Source organism: Antechinus flavipes, chromosome 3, assembly GCF_016432865.1.
Source record: "Antechinus flavipes isolate AdamAnt ecotype Samford, QLD, Australia chromosome 3, AdamAnt_v2, whole genome shotgun sequence".
NCBI classification, from domain to species: Eukaryota; Metazoa; Chordata; class Mammalia; order Dasyuromorphia; family Dasyuridae; genus Antechinus; species Antechinus flavipes.
In genome coordinates this window covers 235,157,108-235,180,081 of record NC_067400.1, presented here as the reverse complement: position 1 = coordinate 235,180,081, position 22,974 = coordinate 235,157,108, and the positions used below count along the sequence as shown (strand labels likewise).

Sequence of the window (22,974 nt, the reverse complement as noted above, 5' to 3'; positions counted from 1 at the left end):
TTTGTTTATTTGTTAGTTTTAATTGCAAAGAGAGCTGGATGCTCTATGGAAGAGGCTGTTTTTCTTCCAAAGAATGATATAGTAGATAGAGTCTAAAGATGAGACTGCATTCCATAAAGCTCAAGGAAGAAATGAAGAGCTGTAGCATTTAGTACAGTGACTGGAACATATTATATATTTAATAAATGTTTATTGAGTAAGCAGTAATTGGTAATTGCTTGTTTTAAGGAACTGAAGATTATCTGTCAACTCTTTGACCTTGTGGATCACAACAAAATATAACATAATTCAAAGAGATAGGAATATGATGTCATGTCACCTGTCCTTCCAGAAGAACCTGTGTCCCAGTCAAGAAGCAACATTTCGAATAGAACTGGAACAATAGGTTTAAGACTGGAAAAGAAGTGGGACAAAAGAAGCTGTAGACTGTCACCTTGATGTCATGGCTCTTTGTTGTTATCTACTGATATTCTAGGTCATATATCTAAGATAAAACAGAAAACTTCTAAAAGACTGAGCAGAATGGATGTTAATTACTCACTTAGGGTGATTCACATAGGCAAAAAGGATACTTCCAGGAGAAACCTAAGTATATTTCCAATAATTAAAAAGTCTTGGGCAAGAAAAGGAAAATCATAGGAACACAGATTTATCCTTTCCTTGTTGGTAGACTTTGAAAGAAAAGTATTCAAAAGAGAAAACAATTTTAGAAGTGAACAGTGGCAATCCAGTAGTAATAATCATAACCACAAATGTCGATATACTAATATCCAAAATTTAGGCAAAAGGAATTTAAAGATCACAATACAGGAGGCAAGCTGATGTTAGAGACTTAGAAGGATAAAACCCATGAGAGCATGGCTCTGTGCAAGTATATCTTATTGAAAAGAAAGTAGGTGGGTAAAGGGAAAGGTGAATTAACATTATGCATTAAAAAGGTATGCTTATGTAAAGAAATCCAAGAACCAGAACAGGGAACTCAGTAAACATTTATTAGGCATTGACCTAAGAGTTGACGGTGCCATACACACACATAAAAAAGCAGAAGACAGTCACTGTTTTTAAGAAGCTCATCTTTTAACAAGAGAAGATAACATGGATTAATGTAAAGGTAGGATACTTACAGGATAAATTGGAAATCAGTAACACAGGGCAGGTAAGCACTACAAATAAGGGAGATGAAGAAGATTTCCAGGAGAAGGTTGGGTTTTATATGGGACTTGAAGAAAGCCAGAGAAAGAAGGATATGGAGATGAGAAGGGAGAGCTCTATACACACTCCCACCCTCACCCCCCCCCCCCCCACCCGTTAAATGGAGAATTATTTTGAGTGAAGGGAAAAGCAGGGACAAGTGATTTTGTCATGAGTTTGCTAACTAGGTCACAATTCTAATGAAAAAGAAGGATAATGTAGGAATAGGAGAAACCTTCACCCTCATCCTCTTCCTTCCTTCCCTTCTATCTTCTCTTGTCTTTATTCTAAATCCTCAAAGAAAGAACATTTAATAACTTTTTTTAACTTCCTTAATGGTAAGGACAATTTTATCCTTCTAACTAAAAAGACCAAAATCTATTCTGGATTTGATCTTCACTAACAGGGAATAACTAGTTGCTAAGGTGGAATTGATAGAAACCCTAAGAAAAAAATAAGTGCACCACTCCTCTCCCATCCCTGTCCAGAGTTTATGACAGAGGATAGGAAATTTGTGCATAATTTGACATATACCCTAGATTTGGGAAAAGTAGATTTTAAAAGATTCAAAGGAAAAATAGGAAGGATCCCATGGAGTAAAATATTCATGGGGAATTTAGAACAGAAAGGAAGGGGGGATGACTAAGAATGAAATTAAAGACAAAGGAAACAATTCCAATGAGGAAGAAAAATGGGAATCATCTAAAGAGATGGATGTACAGGAAACTCAACAACCAACTTATATTATAAAAAGTCTGAGAAGATGAGACTGACCAGGTAATAAAGAATAAATATAAAAATATAGCACAGTTCAATACTCCGGATAAACTGAGGCTGGCAACTAAACAAGGCAAGGAAAATGGGAGTAGGGATGGAAGGAAAAGAGATGAGTAGGGGTAAGCTATACTGAAAGCAAAAGAAAGATCAAATAAAAGACAGGATTTTTTGCTTGGGATGGATGTACTAATGATTATAGAAAAAAAAAGTGAGAAGACAAAGCTGAATCATTATGTTTCTCTTTTCTCTATAAGAGAATGATTTTTAGTACTGCATTATGGGAAATAAGAGAGGTACCATCATTGGAAAAGAGCAAATATTGGCTTGATTTTTTTTAATTAAAGCTTTTTACTTATAAAATATATGCATCGATAATTTTTCAACAATGACCCTTGCAAAGCCTTCTGCTCCAAATTATCCCCTCTTTTCCCCTTTCCCCCTCCCCAGATAGTCCAATACATGTTAAAGTGATAAAATATATGTTAAATCCAATATATGTATCCATATTTATAGTTATCTTGCTGCACAAGAAAAATCGGCTCAATAAGGAAAAAAAAAAACTGGAAAGAAAACAAAATGCAAGCAAACAACAGAAAGAATGAGAATGCTATATTGTGCTCCACACTCAGCTCCTACAGTCCTCTATGGGTATAGATAGCTCTCTTCATCACTGAACAGTTAGAATTGGTTTGAATCATCTCATTGTTGAAGAGATATTGGCTTGATTTTTTTCCCCCCAGGGTCACGTAGCCTGGAAGTATTAAGAGTCTGAGGCCAGATATGAACTCAAATCCTCTTGACTTCAGGGCTGGTACTCCATCCATTACACTAACTAGCTGCCTCCTTATTGGCTTGATTTTTTTGAAAAGCAATAAAACAAAGTCTGCAAAGAAAAACAAGTTCAGTGGGCTTCATTTTGGTTTCTGGAGAAATTTTAGATAAATACTACAGAGTTGACTAATAAATACTCAGGGAAATAGTATTCACAAATGGCCTCATCAAAAACAAGTTATGCTTTCATCTCCTTTTTTGAAAGAATTACTAAACCAGGAGAAAAGGGGAATGCTTCTTTTCTTTAGATTTCAGAAAATTTTCATTAACATATCTCATACTCTTCTTGTGGAGAAGTTGGAAAGGTATGCATTAAATGATAATAATAATTTGCATTTAAGACTTGTAAACACTTTACCTGTGTTATCTCATTAGGTATATGTAGTCAGAATGACTGAATAGTCAATTAAATGAGTAAATCTTAATGGTTCAATGTTCATTGGCAGAAGGTATGCAGTGCAGCATCAAAGGGACCTGTCTTGGTTTTGTTTTATTTAACAATTTTATCCACGCCTTAGATAAAAGCACTTATGGCATAGTATTTGAATATAATCCAGAATTGGGAAGGATAGCTAGAACAATAAATGATAAGACTCCAAAGGAAGTCTTGGATAGGCTAGAGTAGTAGGCTAAGTATAAGAAACTTAAAACAGATAAATGTAAAAGTCTTATACTTGGATACAAAAGTCACCTTTACAAGTAAAGATGAAGGAAACATTTTTATATAGACACATTCTGAAAAAGAAGCCTTCTCTTAAGGCTTTTAATGTATTCCAAGTACACTTTATCCAATGGCCTAGCAAGGTACAGAGGCTGGTATTACACAAAGCACCAATTTAGAAGCTAAAGATGTGTATAAAACAAAGAAACTTTTTTGATACTATTTAATACCAAAAATTACTTTAAATCTAACTCCACAAATATTCTAAGTACAGACTTAAAGGGAAATACACACACACACACACACACACACACACACACACACACACACACACACACACATTTTCCCAAGGATTATATAAATACTTAGAAACAAATGAGGCAAGAGATGAAAAAATAAATAAATAAAGCTCTTAAGGAAAGAATTTGAACAAAAGAATAAGTAGCTGTAAAGTAGAGCCCCTGAAAACTAGAAAAAACTGAGTAAGAGACTTTCTGAGACAGGAACATAAACTGGAACAAAATCAAGATTGAAAAAAAAGATGAAAGTGTAAGACATCTGATATCAAAGCCAATCTACTTTGAAAATAGAGTATACAGAAATAATCTAAGAATCAATGAACTCTCTGAAAAAGCAAGATTTTAAAAAAAAATCTGGATTTTCAGAAAAGCAAATTTATTTAAGCAACTGGAAGGAGCTTTATGATGAGATAATACTAACATGCTAACTTTTGGAGACATAAAAATTTTGAAGGCACACTTATTTCCACTCTCCCATTAGTACATTAGCATTACCTCACTATAGTGACAGCCTGAAAGGCTAAAATTTATGTAAAGGATTAAAACATTATAAACAAAAGCAATTTTTAGACTTAAGAACTCTGTGAAAAGTACTGAACAACCCCATCCACAGAAAAGCAATGAAGAAGTATGTTCTCCACCTCCTCATAGGGATGGTATAAAGGATAGAAGCAAATACTTTTGGGCATTGCCATAATGTGGTTTTCATTTTACCTGACTCTGATTATTTGTCACCAGCGTCTTTTCTGACCCTTCTTGTTCTTGATCTATTGGGGAGAGAGTTAAGGAGGATGGTAGCAACAGTGATATAATTTTTTTTTAAAAACATTACAAGAAAATGCAGAGAAGAGAAAGAATGAAGTTCAGGAAGAAGCACAGAGAAGCAGGATGGTTTTGATGTACAATGGTTTGTGTACAATTTATTATGTACTGAATTTTTAAAGCACACTATTAACAGATTCATGCTTTCCTAAAGAATTTGTTGTTCTGTGCTTTGCTGTGTGTATGGAAAGGTTCTTTTTTTAGTGTTTAAGTTGGGAATAAAAAAGGGAAATTTTAAAATGCAGAGTAACAAGTAAAATTTGCAAGATGTAAATTTAGGTTTGACTTCAGAAAAAGTTCCCTGCTATTAAAACCATACACAAGTGAAAATGAATAACCTCTGAGAAGTTGCAGATTCACTTCTTTGGAGATTTTCAAGTAGAAGTTGGTTGACAACTTGCCAGGTATTATGGAAGCTATGCCAAGACTTCAGAAAGAGGTTAAAAGAGTTAAACTATTATGGCGTTTGTGTGAGAGAAGGAGAGGAGATGTCCCCAAAGACATGGTGGAGACACTGAGAAGATTTAATAACTGAATGGATGTGAAACTTCCCAGTCTTTGTTCTCTTTACCAAACAATTTATTGAATTGTTCTTGTCTTAGCCTTCCTGGATCATTAATTCTTACAGCAGTCAAAATAAGAATGTAGCTCCAGGCTGTACAGTAAGCCCTCATCTCCAGTATCTACTTTTTCTCAAAGTGATCTCTTTAATTCCCAAGGGTTCAATTATCTCTATGCAGATGACGTCCACATCCAAGAAAGCACTCTCTCTCTCTCTCCCCCTTTTTTTCTTCTCCTCCCTCTCTCTTTCTTTCTCTCTAGCACTTGCTCTCTGTCTCTGGCCTCCCCTTACTCTCACCTCTAAAGTTCGACATCACCAATTAACTGCCTGCAGCCAAATATTTGGTAACTAAAGTAAACTCAACATTTCAGAAAATTAATTCATTAATTCATTATCTTCCTCAGCAAATATGCTGCTTCTCCAGATTTCCTTATCTTTATTTTCCCAATTACCCACATGTACAAATCTAAAAGTACTTTTGACTCTTGCCTCTTATTTACATCCAACATGAAGTCATTTGACAGTCACAGTCAGTAGGTGCCAGGGACACGACTTGAAATTAGATCTTCCTCTCTCCCTATTCTATCACATTAGCTATCAAGACATAGCCAAATAGAGATAGCTAGGTGGTGAAGTGGATAGAACCCCAGACCTGGAGTCAGGAGGACATGAGTTCCAATCAGGTCTCTAAACAAGTTGCTTAACCCCAGTGTCCCCCTCCCCCCAACAAATAAAAAAGATATTGCCAAATAATATTACTAAATAGAGGTGTGATGATATTGCCTATTTGCTCAAAATGGCTCACTGCAGCCCTTAGGATAAAATAAATGACTGGTTGAAAAAAAGGTACATCAGCCTGGCATTTTAAGGGCCTCAACAATCTAAGTACAAGCTACTTCTTCAGCCTTATTTCATGTTGTTATTGTTTAAATTATTCTTCTGGTAATGTACATTTTACTCTACAAAAATCCATCCAAGTCTACCCAGGATTCTCTGAAACCCCTTCCCATGTCCCTGCCTCTTCAACCTTCCCTGGTCATCATTCCTTGTAACTTGATAGTATTCCATTATATTCATATATCATTTTAAAACATCTATTCCCTATTAATTGGCACTCCCTTAACTTTGATTATTTGCCATTACAAGAAACCGCAATCAATATTTTTTTTTGTAAATATGGGTCTTTTTCCTCTTCCTTTGCTTTCTTTGGCGCTATATCACACTGAGATATCCATTTTATCACAGTCACTCCATTATTTGTAGATGTGAGGTAGAACTTTGTAGTTGCTTTAATTTGTACTTCTCTGTAAGAGATTTGAAGTATGTTTTCATCTGGCTATTGATAGAACTATTCATATTCTTTGACCATTTATCAACTGAGCAGTAACTTTTAGTCTAATAAAGTGAACCAGTTTCTTATTATCTTAGAAATGAGATCTTTATTAAAGAAATATGCTACAAAGATTTTTTCTCCTAATTTTCTGTTACCCTTCAAACGTTAATGCCATTGGTTTTGTTTGTGAAAATCTTTCTTATTTTATATAAGCAAAGCCATAGTTATAATCTCTTTATCCTTTATCCTGGACTTTTTCCTGGCTTTCTCCCATGCATGGAATGCTATCCCTCCTCGTCTCCACCTGCTGATTTCCTTGGCTTTCTTGAAGTCTAAGTTAAAACTCTAGCTTTTACACTTAGCTTTTCTAACCCTCTTAATTCTAGTATTTTCTTCTGGTGATAATTTCCAATTTATTCTGAAAATAACCTGCCTACCTGTTAAGATGCTCTCCCCCCCATTAGACTGATCTTGAGAGCATAAACTTTCTATTGCAATTCTTTGCATCTTCAATACTTAAGCACAATGCCTAAAACACAGCAGACAATAAAAATGTACTGTCTAAATGAAAGGTATTTTCTTCTTTAAATCTTTTTAAATTTATGATGTCATCTTTCATGTTTAAATAATGTACCTATTTGTAATGTATCCATTATACTGGCATATGTTTTCATGCTGGTCTATACCCTTTCTACTCAACTACTTTCCAGTTTTTACAGAAGTTTTTATTGAATAATGGATTCTTAACCCAATAGCTAGGTTCTTTTGGTTTTATCAAACACTAAATAACTATGCTCATTAATTCTGTTTAGTATGTATCTAATCTATAACACTGATTGACCTATTTCTCAACATTTACCAAATCATTTTGATGATTATTGATAGATTTTATATTTTAATCAAATTCAATATATACCATATCTTTCCTGTGTACATTTATATAGGTTATCCTCTATCATTGAAATGTTCTCCTTTCTCATCTTTACCTTTCAGAAGTCTTATCCTGAATCTTTGCAGATTTAGTTTCGGTATCATCTTCTCTATGAAATGTTTTCAAATGATCCCAGTTGTTAATGCTTTCTCCTTCCTCAAATATTCCTAGAACCTTTTTTCCAATCTTGCCACCACCCATTTTATTCTTTACCTGTTATTACATTTAAATGTCTTCATGCAATATCCCCCAAGAAGAATGTAAGCTCCTTAGGAACATGTTCTACTCATGGAACACATTTTATTTAAATTTTTTTTCTTGGTATTCTCCATACTTATACTTAGTATAATACCTTACACAAATTAGGTATTTAGTAAAGTTGACTGATTTGAATTTATATTGTATTTATCACTAGCATAGGTAAAATTGTAGACTTGAAATGGCATATAGAGTTCAGGGTAGAGCAAGTAAGTTAGTATGATTGGAAAGCAGAATACATGAAATAGGTGCCACAATGGGATCATATTACACATCTTCCATCCTCCCTCCATTCAGTGCTCTACTCTGGCCAAATTGTATCACCCATTGTCCCCCCTTACATACCCTGTGCTTTTCTGACTCCATGCCTTTGCTCATGTTGCTCATTCACTATTTCTGTAGTCCTAGAATTATCAGAAAGATTAAAAATGATTTATGAAATAAGCCTGTAACTAAATAATAAAGGGTATGTACAAGTATAGTATTCCTTAGGATTACCAAATTTTAGAAAATAATTATTTCATGCAAATCATGATGATGCAATATTTTTACCAAATAAGTTAATGAGATTGAATCTTTTCAAATACATCTGAGTTCACAGCTTTCTTCAACTGTTATGCTAAAATGGCATGGATTGATTAAAATTTCAGCTTGAAGATGACCTTAAAAACACAAATCTAAGAAAAGTAGATATTTATTTAGGGTCACAGATAACTGAAGTATGTTCTTTTTAAATTCCATGAAAACTCATTCCATTAAATTTTTAATCCTTAGATTATTTAAATTTTCTCATTAACTACCATGTATTTTTGACTTGTAGGAAGAGAGGCAGATTTAGGGGAAAGATTAATGAGTTCAATTTTGTACATGCATGCTGAGTTTGGAATGACTATGCAGCACTCAGGTGAGGAGATCCAACTGGCAGTTGGTGATAAGGTAATAGAACTAAGATGAGAACTCTCTATGTAAATCTGGAAGTCATCTGTACATAAATGAAAACTGTATCTGTTAAAGTCTATGAGATCACTAAGATACAGAATAGAGAGGAGATCTAGGACAGTATCCTAGGATACATTCACATATATGAACAAATACATGTGATCATACAGCATTAGAAACTGAAAATAATCTGTTAGAGGAACAAAAGAGTCTTTGGAAAGAACTATGTTAAGAAAACCCAAAGAGAAGAGGGTGAACAAGATGAAGGCTCTGACAGGACAAAATGTTAAAAAAAAAAAAAAGTCAAAAAGGATAATAATTATGAAAAGGTCATTGGATTTAGCAATTAAAAAATCACTGTCACATCTTCAAATTACATGACCAACAAGATGAGGAGTAGATATTTTCTCAGATTCCTATGACCACTCAAATTTCCAAATAGAAATAATGTGTCAAAGATAAAATAATTTCAGCTATTTTTATGGTCTAGGATGGTGATGTCAAACTCAAATAGAAACAAGGACTACTAATGTATAATAAAAATACTTGAAAGTCACCTATCACCTTAAATTTTAAAATGTGATGTCTATGTTTTATTATTATATTTTTAATTATTTTAACTATTTTTCAATTAGATGTTAATTTGATTTGACCTCATTTGGTAAGGTTGTAGGTTGACACCTTTGATCAACAAAAGCAGGAATCAAAAAAATAAAAAAATAAAACAACGCCCAAATCATGAAAAATAACTTCTACCCTAAGCTGACTTGGTTCCCAGATACTACCAAAGCAAGATTACACTAGCACATACAAAGACCTGACACTGACTGTGCAACAAACAGATAGTCTCTATAAAGAGACTTACAACAAAATCTAGTCCCATATCCTGCTTCCCTCTTTTCAGTGTCATAGAGACCCAGGGCTATAGGCTGCAGAAGACTCTTATGTGGCATGACAAACAGTGCCACAACAACAGAGTTCTATGCTGGAAAAAATCTCTGCAGTAGAGAGGAAGAAGGGCAAGAATGTATGTTTGGGCTCAAAATAGAGTTTAGTCCGAATTACTCTCCCTGCCTCCCAGCCCCATTTCTTCTCATAGAGTCTTAAGAAATGCAAGCCTTAGAAATAAACCTCCTATCATCAGTATAAGAGCACTTTCAACTTCCAGTGCCAGGTCAGAATTCCTTACAGCACACCCTGTGTATAAGAAGCCTGTGAGAGAGAGCCAATGTGTCTCCATACTTGTCAGTCAGGAAGAGACATAGGCTAGTGAATCGTGAATTATGCAGCATAGCAAGAAGTTAAGATCTCTGAGATGCCTCGGCCGGCACAGGGAAGGGAGTCTGAAAGTGAGTGATAGGAAGAAATAAGGGAAGAAAAAATACCTGAGCAACACCTGAAATCACCAAAGATATCAGAAAGAAAACTGATCATGAACATGAGAAGATAAATCAATAGGGTAAACATTAAAAAAAGAAGGAAATGTGGCCTCCAAACCCACAGAACAAGTTCATATATCTATGAATAAATACTGCAAAACCAAAGAAAATGATCCAATACATGATAAGGATTCTGTGGAACTTGAGTAAACATGGAACCCATAAGACACTGTTCTTGGGTAGTTAGAAGAGAAATGAGAATATGTAGGACCCTACACAGCAAATTTAATGGCATAATGGAAAAACTAGAATATGCAATTTAAAGTCTAACTAATTAAAATTCTGTAGTCTGTTGTTTATAAGATAAACGTTTTAAATACTAATATGTATGTATAATGGAAAAACTAGAATATGCAATTTAAAGTCTAACTAATTAAAATTCTGTGGTCTGTTGTTTATAAAATAAACATTTTAAATACTAATATGTATGTAAAAACTGAAGATAAAATGGAAATAATGTATTATATTTCTAGTGAATCCAAAAAAATAGGAGGTACAATCAAAATATCTAATAAAGTTAAAACAAACTTTCAAAAATAAAAAAGAGTAAACAAGAAAACTATATTATGCTGAAAGGAACCATAAGCAACAAATCAATATTAATAAAAAATTTATACACTCCAAATTTACCCCCAAAACCCCACTAATTGAGCTTCAAGAAGAAATAGACAGTAACGCAGTAGTGATAGATATCAATGCCCCTCCTTCAGTTTTTGATTTGGAATAGAAAAAACATTCCTGAAGAAACTGGACTTAAAAAACTTATGACATCTTTAAATGGGACTACTAAAAAAATATGTATTTCTCATCACTACATCTAACTTTTACAAAAATTGACCATGTATTAGGACAGAGACATTGCAAACAAATACAAAAAGGAAGAAAAACTAAAAACATTCTTTACAGACAATGACAATAAATGTTGTCACTGGATCGGGGATCAGAAACAACAAAAAAAATCTTAGACTCAAATGGATATTTAACAATGAAATTCTAAATGATAAGCAAGTCAAAGAACAAGTTATAGAAACAAAAATCACGTGAAAGAAAATGACAATGATGAAACAACATACCAAAATTTCTGGGATGCAGATAAAGTAGTCCTCAGGGGAAAAATCATATCCCTACAAATATATATTAACAAAATAGAAAAAGAGAAGATTAATGAACTGAATATGCATTTGAAAAAATAGAAATCCAACAAATAAACTTTAAGTATTAGATGATAAAATTAAAGGAGAAATAAAGAAATTGGAAAGCAACCATAAAAATAAGTAAAACTAAAAGCTAGTTCCTTGAAAAGATTAACAAAATTGACAAACAGCTAATTTAATTAAAAAGAAGAGGGCTGAAAAACATCATAAAGTTGAAATTGAACAAGGTGGATCACACACCAAAAATAAACAAGAAGAATAATCAGAAAACATCATCCAAAATCATATTCTAATAAAAGTGGGAGGTATACATTTAAAAATATAAAATACTCAAACTACCAGAAAAGATTGTAGATAATCTAATCTGAAAGAGAAAAAAGAAATAGATCTAATTGTAACAACAACCACAAAAATTATGAAAGGAAAAAGCTCCTAGTCATAATGTATTCACAGAATTCAATCAATTCTTTAAAGAACAGTTGGTTCCCATACTTCACAAATTATTCTCAAAAATTAAGAAAGCACATTACAAGAATACTTCTAGGAAATAAACATAATTCTAATGCCAAAATTAAGGAAAAATTAAAAACACAAAACCAAACACACACACACACACACACACACACGCCAATAACATTAAAGAACAATGACTCAAAAATTTTAAACAAAAACCTATCAAAAAGATTACAGCAATTTATCCAAGATGTCATGACTAAGTGGGATTTAAAACAATGATGGAAGGATGGTTTAACAACAGGAAAGCAATCAACACAATTAATATTAAGGCCAAAAGGTCCAACACTATATGATCATCTTAGTCAATGCAAGAAAAGCTGTTGAAAAAAGTACTCTCAGTACCCTTTTATGACAGAAATCCTACAAAATATAGATACAGAGAGCCCTTTTTAAAATTTTAATATCACAAAAAACATCTACTTAAAACCAAAAGCAATTATGATGTGTAATGGAAATACACTAGAACCTTTATCAGTAAATATAAGAATGAAATAGAAGTATGCACACTTTCTCCACTATTATTTGGTATAATCTTGGAAATTCAAATAACAGCAGTGAGACAAAAGAAAAAAAACTTTTATGCCTTTAGCATAAAAATGGGTATACAGGAGATAAAACTAACTCTATTTGCTGATTACAGTGATATAGTTAGAAAATTCTAGGGAATCAGCATAAATACTGAGACAATAACTTTAGCTAATTTACATGCTACAAAATAAAATCCTAAATCTACATTTCTATAGAATAATAAATCACAAGAAGCAACAAAAAGGGAAACCCTATTCCAAATGTCTAAAAATTCACCAAATATCTGGGGACTAATCTACCAAATAATAACAGGTATGTCTAGTATATCAAGAGAAATGATAAAAAATAAATAGAGATCAAGAGGGAATGGTGCTTCCTAATCTGTAACTATAGTATAAAGTAGTAGTCAACAAAACCACTTAGTATTCACTTTAAACAGGAAATCAGTGGGATAGATTAGAGAAAGGAAAATCAGAAGGGAGGAAACTCAATAATCCAATGCTTGATAAAGTGGAAAACATATACTAATTATAAAAACTGCTGGAAAACCTGGAAAGCAGTCTTGCAGAAATTAGGCTTAGACTAACATTTTATACCATACTCCATAATACATTCTAAATGAATATACAACTGTAACAATTAAAAATCATACTATTTTAAAAAATTAGAAAAGAAACAGATCACATGCTTCTCACAATTGTGGATAGGAAAGAGAAAGAGGAAATTAAAAAAAATAGATAACTGCATGAAATAGAAAAGTTTCTGCAGAGAAAAAATAAATGTAGCTAAGATAAGAAGTGGTGGAATGGGGGGAAATCTTTGTAACATATTGTGTATATATACATTTGTGTATTTTTGTGTGTAATACATATGTTCAACTTATGTGCATATATTATATTCATTTGTACCTATCGTATACATGCTACACATGCATAATTAATATATACATATGTATATATCAATAATAATAATAACAGACAACACTTAATATAGCACTTACCATGTGCTAAACACTTTACAATTTTTATTTCATTTGTTCTTCACAACTTTGGGTGATAGGTAGTATTAATATTCCTGTTTTACAGATGAGGACACTGAGGCAAAGGGAGGTTAAATGACTTGCCCAGGAGCATACGATAAGTATCTGAAGCTGAATGCCCTATCTACTGTACCACTAAAAGCCTTTTCCTAAAAGAAATGAACAAAGTTCTCAAAAGAAAACTACCAAGTTTTCACAAACGTAAGAAAAAATGTTGTAAATTAGTGTTATCAAATTCAAAAAGAAAGGGATCCTGGTGTTATGTACTGACTTAGAAAACCACAAATTAATACTTTTTATTTCACTACATTTAAAAAAATTTCATAAACATTTCTCTATTATCTTTAAATCTGGTTCCTGCCTCACTTTGGAGTTTTATAGGTCTCAAATTTGATAGCTATACTTGAAATCACTGATAAGAAAAATGTAATCTGAATAACACTGAGTTTTCACCTTTAACACTCTTAATACCTTACAAAATGGGCAAAAATTACAAAAGAGCATGTCAATTTTTGAGGAGTTGTAGAATGTGACAAACACACTAATGCATTATTAGTAGAGCTGTGAAATGGTACAAATATTTTGGAAAGCATTATAGAATGATGTAAATAAAATAACCAAAAAGTTCCTACCTTTTTGTGAATCAGAGAGTCCATTATCTATCAATAAACATTTATTAAGCATCTGTATGTATCAAACACTGAGCTAAGCATACAAAAAGAGGTAAAACTCAGTCCCTGCTCTGAAAGAGCTTATGATATAATTGAGAAAAGAGGGATGAAAATGTGGACAAATAGAGACAAAGCAAGCTACATCCAGGCTAAGTAGGGAATAATTAATAGAGGGAAAACAATGAAATTCAGAGGGCTGGGGGAAGAAGGATTCCTGTAGAAGATGGGATTTTACTTGGGACTTAAAACAATAGAATGGAGGTGGCAGCATCAGAGGAAAGGGGATGGGATGGAAGAAACCAAAAGGCCTCGGCCAAACCACGGATGTGGGCAAGTGAGAGAGGGTGAGGAATGGAGATGGCCAGCTTTCTACAGTGAGAAAGAAAGGGGAAGGGCATTTGGCGGGGTTCAAGGGATAGATGCTGGACCTGGATTTAGGAAGATTCATTTGCATGCGTTTTTTTTTTTTTTTTTTTAAACACAATAATGGACCTCGAGTTAAGAAACTTAAGTATTTAAGAAAAGAAAAAAGACTACAACTCTAATTGGATTAGCAGAAATACTTCAGAGCCAAAAACCATCTTCTAGGGAGCCATTAAGTCTGCCATTAGACAAATACTTTTGAAATCAGGACTAACTCCACCTTTATTACATCAATAATATCTTCATTTTCAAAAAGCAATCAAAGTACTGCTAAAATACCTAAATTACCTAAATTATACATCTACCACTTGTTATTTACAAATTACAGGAAGTGATCTTGGACAAGTCATAGATCCACTCTGGGACTCAATTTCCTCAACTGTAAAATGAAAGATTTGGACAAGGCTTCTAAATTCCCTTCCAGTACTAAATCTATAATCTTATAAATTCCCCAAATAGTTGCATACAACTATTCTCTTTGAGTTAGTAAAAATTTTCCCTAAAACATGAATTATTTTATTTCATTACAAACTGTGCTTTTAAAAATAAGCATATAAATATAGATTGAAGTATTTGATACAGTTCCTAAAGAGTGTATATGGAAGAATTATTTACTCAAACACTATATGTTCCCTAATAAAATGTACCTTCAAATGTATATTTAAGAGGAAATTGTGTCTTAAAAATATTACAAGGATTTAAAATACTTCTTGTGGGAAATTCTTCTGTAATTATAATGGAAATTAAATGGAAATCATGATTTGATATCTAAATATACACTATTTCAAGAACATATATAATGCACAAAGCAAAGAAATTCCTCAAATTCCTCAAATCACAAATTCCAAATAAATCTCAATAATTCCAAATAAATATATCCATGAAAATAAAATAGAAACAATGGAGAGGTTTGGCTCATCAATGAATCAATGTCTTCTTTTCTGTGGTTGACCAATTCCCTCATTACTTATAGAGCAGGACATGAAGAAAAGAAAAGTCCCTAGCAACCCCACTCATCACAACTTATTCTTTGGTTAACACTCAGAGATGTTGGAATCCTTACAAACTTTTAAGTCATTAGAGTTGATAGAGACAATAATTATCTAGTTTAACATGGTTCAGTATGATTGATCTGATCTTACAAGGAGATGTTATGGGTCAGAAGAAACAAGATACGAAGTGGAACTTATAGAAACAATGCTTGTGTTCACACCTTTAGAGAGCTCATTTAAGCAAGAAGCTCTTAGGGCCAGAGAGCACTCTGGGAGGAAACCTATAATCCCACTTTCAGATCCCATAATCCCACTCTCTCAGAGGAGATCATATATAAGAAGCAGATAGAGGCTCGGTCAGGAGTTCAGCTGAAAAGATTGAGAGGGGAGTGTCCAGTGAGTTCAGCCAGACGCCCTCTCTTGGAGGCAAGAGAGATTCATTCCATCTTCCACCTTTGTGCTGCCTGGAAGCTGAAGAAAGCAGAGGCAAAGGACAACTGCAAGAGCTCTTGGAACCAAGCAGAAAGATAGGCCTCTAAGAAAAACTAACCAGGCTATTTTGGAGGAAGCAATAAAAGATCTGAACTTTTAACACCTAGCTGCGTTTGGGTGATTATTGATCTGAACTGATACTAGGGCTACCTCCCTGAGAAACCTGTTCTCTCCCAGAGAGAACCTTTATATTTTAAAGAAGAAGAAGAACACCACACCCAAAGAATTTAAAATCCTCAGCACTCATCTTAGAATTAGCCAACTCTTTTATTTGAATGCATTCTGTCATCAGGAACGATCACTTAATTGGTACTTCTATACTTGTCAGCAGCACAATTATCTGGTGTTCATAATCATGCCTCTGAGGAACTTTTTGAAGCAAGAACTTTTTTCTACATACTCTATGATTCTGTGACATTGGATTCCTTATTATTCTTCCCACAAAAATCTCCATCTCCTGACTCAATACAATTTCATAGACTTTCTTCCATGCTTGGAATTCTCTATCTCCTGATCTCTGTGGCTAGGCTTTCTTCATGTTTCAGCTAAAATCCTATTTTCTTCAAGAAGGCTTTCTGTATCCTCTTAATGTACTTGTTTACATGTTGACAGTGAGCTCCCTGTGGGCAAGCTTTCTTTGTATTCCCAAAACTCAGCATAGCATTTTTCATCTAGTAGGAACTTAATAAATGCTTATGAATAAGACCTGACTTGGTCTTGCAGGTCTAAATGTCTTGGACAATATTTAACCATTAATATCAGGTATGGTATAAAACAAGAATATGCTTTAATAATGATATTAAATATAACAAACTTTATTTAGTAACATACTAATGATAAATATAGTAACAAATATTAAATACATACTTGTATGTATGTTTGTCAAAGATATTCATCACTTTGATGGATGAAATCCTAAATATTCTAAGTCAAAAGAAGGACTAATTTGCACATGGCATTATACTAATTTATGCAAATCCTAGGAATAAGAAAGTCTCCTGAATGTGATCTGTAATTGTGCAAAGGAGTTTGGTCTGTCTAACCACATAGAAAAGATCAAAGTGGATGGAGAATGTCTATTGTCCAGATTTCAACATGCTTTTGAATAGCTCTACAGAGTATGTCTGGGCTAAACTATATAGATAGACAATTAGTTGGGCCCAGAGTTGAACACAAGAGTAAGAGTGGACCAGACTGCCTCTGGAAAACTGCTAAACTCCTTTACTGATCACATTTCCCATGAAAACAAAGGCCTCTATTTTCTCCCCCTCCAAAAAAAAATTTAATTTACTTACTATTTTTCCCCCAATTACATTTAAAACATTTTTTACATCAAAAAAACAAAAACAAAAACAAAAACAAAACAAAAACAAAACAAAAAAAAAAAGAGTTTCAGATTTGCTCTCTTATCCTCACCTCCATCTCCCCATTAAAAAAGCACATATGTAATTCAAAAATATAGATTAAAAAACATTTATATAAGTTATGCTGTGAAAGAAAACAGATTTCCTCCCACACTATGCTTCCCCTCTCCCCCCCAAAAAAAAATTAGAGAGAGACAGAGACAGAGACAGAAAGAAAATGAATGCTTCAATCATATTCAGACACAATCAGTTCTTTCTCTGGGTTCTGACAGGATTTTTCATCAAAAGTTCTTCAGAGTCATTGTGGATCACTGTATTGCTGAGAATAGAAAAGTCATTCACAAATGAACAAACTGTAACATTACTTTGTATACAGTACATTTTACTTTGCTTAAATTCATGGAAGACTTTCCAGATTTTTCTGAGAACATCCTGCTCATCATTTCCCAAAGAACAATAATATCCCATCATAATAACATAATTACATTACCTTTTCTCTAAGTACATTCCTCTCACACTTTAATTTCAATTTTTAAAAAAGTTATTATCCCTTCATATTCAACTTGCATCTGTACTCCTAATTGCCATAATAATGAGAATGTCCTAATGAGTTATAAATACCATCCTCCTATGTAGGAATATAAGCAGATAAACCTTATTAAGTCCTTTGTGATGTTCCTTTCCTGATTACCTGATTCTCCTGAGTCCGTATTTGAAAATCAAATTTTTATTCAGCTCTAGTATTTTCATCATGAATGTTTTTCACTGAATTTCCACTTTCCCCCTAAAGGATTATTCTCAGTTTACTGGTTTTAAGTGATTCTTGGTTGTAATCCTAGCTTTATTGCTCTCTGGAATATCATATTCCAAGCCCTCCCATCCTTTAATGGAGAAGCTGCTAAATATTGGATTATCTTGACTATGACTCCACTATATTTGAATTCTTTCTTTCTGGTTGCTTGCAATATTTTCTCTTTGACCTGGGAATTCCTGAATTTGGCTATAACATTCCTGGGAGTTTTCATTTTGGGATCTCTTTTAGGAGATGATTGATAGATTCTTTCAATTTCTATTTTACCCTCTGATTCTAGAATATCAAGACAGTTTTCCTTGATAATTTCTTGAAAGATAATGTCTAGACTATTTTTTTTTATCAGGGTTTTCATGTACACCAATAATTTCTGGTTGGGGCTGGATCCAGTTCTGGATCTGGGACTACACAATGATGTCATAAACAATTTCTATTGAGCTTCTAAGTTGCCTTCAGCTGGAAAAATGTTCTACTCTATCTTTTTGAGTGTTCCGATGCTCAAAAATTTGTCTAGAGCCATTACTTAAAGGAATTTGGAGTAGTTTGGGAGAGAGGTTGGATGAATTCCTGCCTTTACTCTGTCATTTTGGCTCTGCTTCCCCTCAGTGAGCTTTGGTATCTACTTTCCCATTTGGCCCATTTTGCTTTTTAAGACATTCTTCTTATTAGCTTTTTAAACTTCCTTTTGTACTACTCTATTCTCTTCCATGGCCTGAGATCAATTCTTATTTTTCTTGGAGGCTTTGATTGCAGGAACTTTGACTGTTATCTTCTGAATGTGTTTTGATCTTCCTTGTTACCATAATAACTTTCTATGGTCAGAATCTTTTTCTGTTATTTGCTTATTTTCCTAGCCTATTACTCAACTTTTAACTCTTCAGAGGGTGTGCTGTTCCAAACTTCAGGAGTTTTATGCACTTGTTTCCAGAGATACTTCTAAGGACCTGACTTGTAGGAGGTTCTCACTATAGTTGGGAAGATCTAGTGTGTAAAAGCCACAGAGTTTTTCCTCATTGTCAATAAGGAGATCTTCTGGGAGCTGAGGCCTCCAGAAGTGCCACTGCCACCATTAGCCACTCTCACTCTTGGTCTGATGGTTTCTCAAGGCCTACTGACAAACCTTTTCGAAGGACCTTCCAAGACCTCTGAGCTGAGGTAATGCTGCCTCTAAATCAAGAGGCCCTAGATCCCGTTCCTGCTTTGCTTGGGCCGGGTCTGCAATGGGACTGCACGCTGGACTCTTATCCTAGTATCATAGACTTTTCCTGATGACCTAAGTTGTCTTCAGCTGGAAAACGGTCTATTTTGTCTTTCTGTTCTGACTCTCTGAAACTTAGAGTCATAATTTAAAGGAATTTTGGAGCCTCAGGCCCCAATTTTCAATATTAATATGTAATTATTGTTGTTATATTTCAGTGTCATGTGGAACACTACTGCCTTTAAAAGAACTAAAATAAGTATCACAGAGGGCAATGGAGAGGGACATGTGAGGGTGAACAGGTTACAAATTTACCATATAAAGAACCCTGAAGGATAATTAAATGTTTATTCTTTTTTAAAGGATCATATATTTTGTGAATTGTCCTATATGAAAATTGGATCTTATGTACTATGTCATCCTTATAACTATGAGCTAGCCAATGCTAGCCACCAAAATTAGAAAAGAGTTTTAGGCGAATCAAGATAGGATGGAACTTTTTTTTGAGTATATACTTATTTTCTAAAGCCAAATGATTTTCCAGGTTATTCATGGCTTTCTCTGCTCCACTTTAAGTGACACAGGCAATAAAATATTTCTTTTAGTACATGAAGATAACAATGGTACATAAATAAGATAATGTACTTGTAGTGGCTAGTGATGTTTATGGGTTTGTGATCTTCACATACAAAAAATGGTACTATTCACAAGAAGACTGGGCAAAAGGAATGCAACTGGTAGCCTTGTAAAAAGGCAAAGTTAACTTGCTCAGAGAGCTAAACTGTTTGAGGGAAGGAATTATGTATCTTTATATCTGATGCCCCTAACACTTTCCAAACTGTATTACAATAGCATGTACTTGATAAAAGTTGACTAAATAAACAATAACTATGGGGCTCAAACTTTTAACATGTTAGGTTCCTAGCCAATTAAATTGTCACAGTAATTTACCTGAAGAGTACATAGTACTGCAAGACTGGAATGTTGTCTTAAATATCTTGTTGCCCAGTGAGGTAGAGTAAGCAAATCAGGTTAAAAATAGAACTTCACATTCATTATAATTTGAAATTTGGTGCTTTCCTGAAAGCTATTATGCTATGTCATTGCTATAAAATGTGTTACAGTAATCACATACAAAAGATTATTCCCTGATTACTTAAATCTACTTTCAATAAGTAATATTCTTCTCCTCTCCCCAAATACTTGATTCTATCCTTTAAGACAAGTGCAAGTTTATGGCACTTTTGAACGAATGAAAAATTCTCAAGAAGTTTTGGGTTTTTAAAAAAATTTGACACAAGACCAATATTGACTCGAGATTGTATTTGAAAGAGATTGATACAACACTGTCATTGATATTTTCTATCCAAAGTTTCCATCTGACTAAACTAAGAAAAATACCGAAGACAAAGAAGTCTTGAAGTCTCAAATGTGTTTCTAATTTTTCTTTTCTAAATCTTATCTAAAATGAAATGTACTAAGTGCTACTCCTGGATTTTAGTTCCACTACCTGACAACTATTGAACAGCTTGGTTTTATTGGGCATTATAGTTAGAAAATACTTTAAGTATGTTCTCATTTGATCCTCATAATAGCTTTGTTAGGTTAGGTAGATAGTATCAGACAGATAAAATTTCTAGGATTTATTTTTTTCTACAATTTTAACTTAGATTTGGAAACTTAAAGCCTTGAAAAGAGAAGAAAAATGAGAGAATTACGTCTTCAAATATCTGTAGAGATGTATCATCCCAGTCATTTATAATTATTTTCTTTAAGCACTCTACGTTTCTATCCAACTGGTCAGTGAGTATTCTTTAAAATAGCCTTCCGTCACTCATTTCTCCATCATATCTATGTTTTAGAATGCTTGGGATCCTAAGAGACTCAGTTTAAATGTTACATGTCACCTCCTTCAGGAAAAGAAATCTTTTTTGGCCCCTTCAGTTATTGGAACTTAGCAGTGTTTGTATTTACTTATCAATGTATATCTTCCTTCTTACTGCCCCCATATATCCAGCAATTAACAAACTGTATTACAGTTTTAAGTGCTTAATATATACTTGCCAAACAGAATTGTTATAGTCAATTGAGTGATTAGAATTATTCTATTTGGTCCCTACATACATAACCTGAATCAATAGAGTAGAAGATATAGAAAACCAATTAGAAAACTAGAATTTTGGTTTAATAAAAGGATGAACCTCTTAAATGTACTTTCCTTGAGAGACAATGTTTTTTGATACTAGAGAAGACTTATCACATGTTGGACCTGACTATCTCTGAAGCTCCTTTTAAATAACTCTGGGATCCTATAATCCTAAAAGGACAACTTTTAAAAGTTGAAAAACGCATCATGGAAAGATGAATATACTAACTGAAGTAAAACAAAAAGAACTAGGACAACAACATATACAATATAAACATATCTTTGGACTGCAAAGAAATAAATAGAAACAACAACAAAAGAAACTGAATTCTATCGTAATTACAATTAAACTTGCTCCTAATATAATAAAGATGACAATACTCCCTAAACTAATCTATTTATTTAGTGCTATACCAATCAGACTTCCAAGAAAATATTTTAATGATTTAGAAAAAATAACAACAAAATTCATATGGAACAATAAAAAGTCGAGAATCTCAAGGGAATTAATGAAAAAAAAATCAAATGAAGGTGGCCTAGCTGTACCTGATCTAAAATTATATTATAAAGCAGCAGTCACCAAAACCATTTGATATTGGCTAAGAAATAGATTAGTTGATCAGTGGAAAAGGTTAGGTTCACAAGACAGAATAGTCAACTATAGCAATCTAGTGTTTGACAAACCCAAAGATTCTAACTTTTGGGATAAGATTTCATTATTTGATAAAAACTGCTGGGATAACTGGAAATTAGTATGGCAGAAATTAGGCAAGGACCCACACTTAACACCATATACCAAGATAAGATCAAAATGGGTCCATGATCTAGGCATAAAGAACGAGATTATAAATAAATTAGAGGAACATAGGATAGTTTATCTCTCAGACTTGTGGAGGAGAAAGAAATTTGTGACCAAAGATGAACTAGAGACCATTACTGATCACAAAATAGAAAATTTTGATTATATCAAATTAAAAAGCCTTTGTACAAACAAAACAAATGCAAACAAGATTAGTAGGGAAGCAACAAACTGGGAAAACATCTTTACAATTAAAGGTTCTGATAAAGGCCTCATTTCCAAAATATATAGAGAACTGACTCAAATTTATAAAAAATCAAGCCATTCTCCAATTGATAAACGGTCAAAGGATATGAACAGACAATTTTCAGAGGATGAAATTGAAACTATTACCACTCACATGAAAGTGTTCCAAATCACTATTGATCAGAGAAATGCAAATTAAGACAACTCTGAGATACCACTACACACCTGTCAGATTGGCTAAGATGACAGGAAAAAATAATGATGAATGTTGGAGGGGATGTGGGAAAACGGGGACACTGATGCATTGTTGGTGGAGTTGTGAATGAATCCAACCATTCTGGAGAGCAATCTGGAATTATGCCCCAAAAGTTATCAAACTGTGCATACCCTTTGATCCAGCAGTGTTTCTATGGGGCTTATACCCCAAAGAGATACTAAAAAAAGGAAAGGGACCTGTATGTGCCAAAATGTTTGTGGCAGCCCTGTTTGTAGTGGCTAGAAACCGGAAAATGAATGGATGCCCATCAATTGGAGAATGGCTGGGTAAATTGT

At 33.5% G+C, this 22,974-nt stretch overlaps 1 protein-coding gene across 2 annotated transcripts in view; it reads right to left on the bottom strand.

Moving 5' to 3' along the window:
- TMEM131 (transmembrane protein 131) overlaps nucleotides 1-22,974 on the bottom strand; it is a 221,311-nt gene that overhangs the window by 98,801 nt on the left and 99,536 nt on the right. The window contains exon 4 of one of the 2 annotated variants that reach the window (XM_051984665.1): nucleotides 11,117-11,167. The exons of the other annotated variant lie outside the window; for it this stretch is intronic. Coding sequence (XP_051840625.1) covers nucleotides 11,117-11,167 — 51 coding nt within the window. The remainder of the gene's footprint in view (nucleotides 1-11,116; nucleotides 11,168-22,974) is intronic. 2 annotated transcript variants of the gene reach the window in all.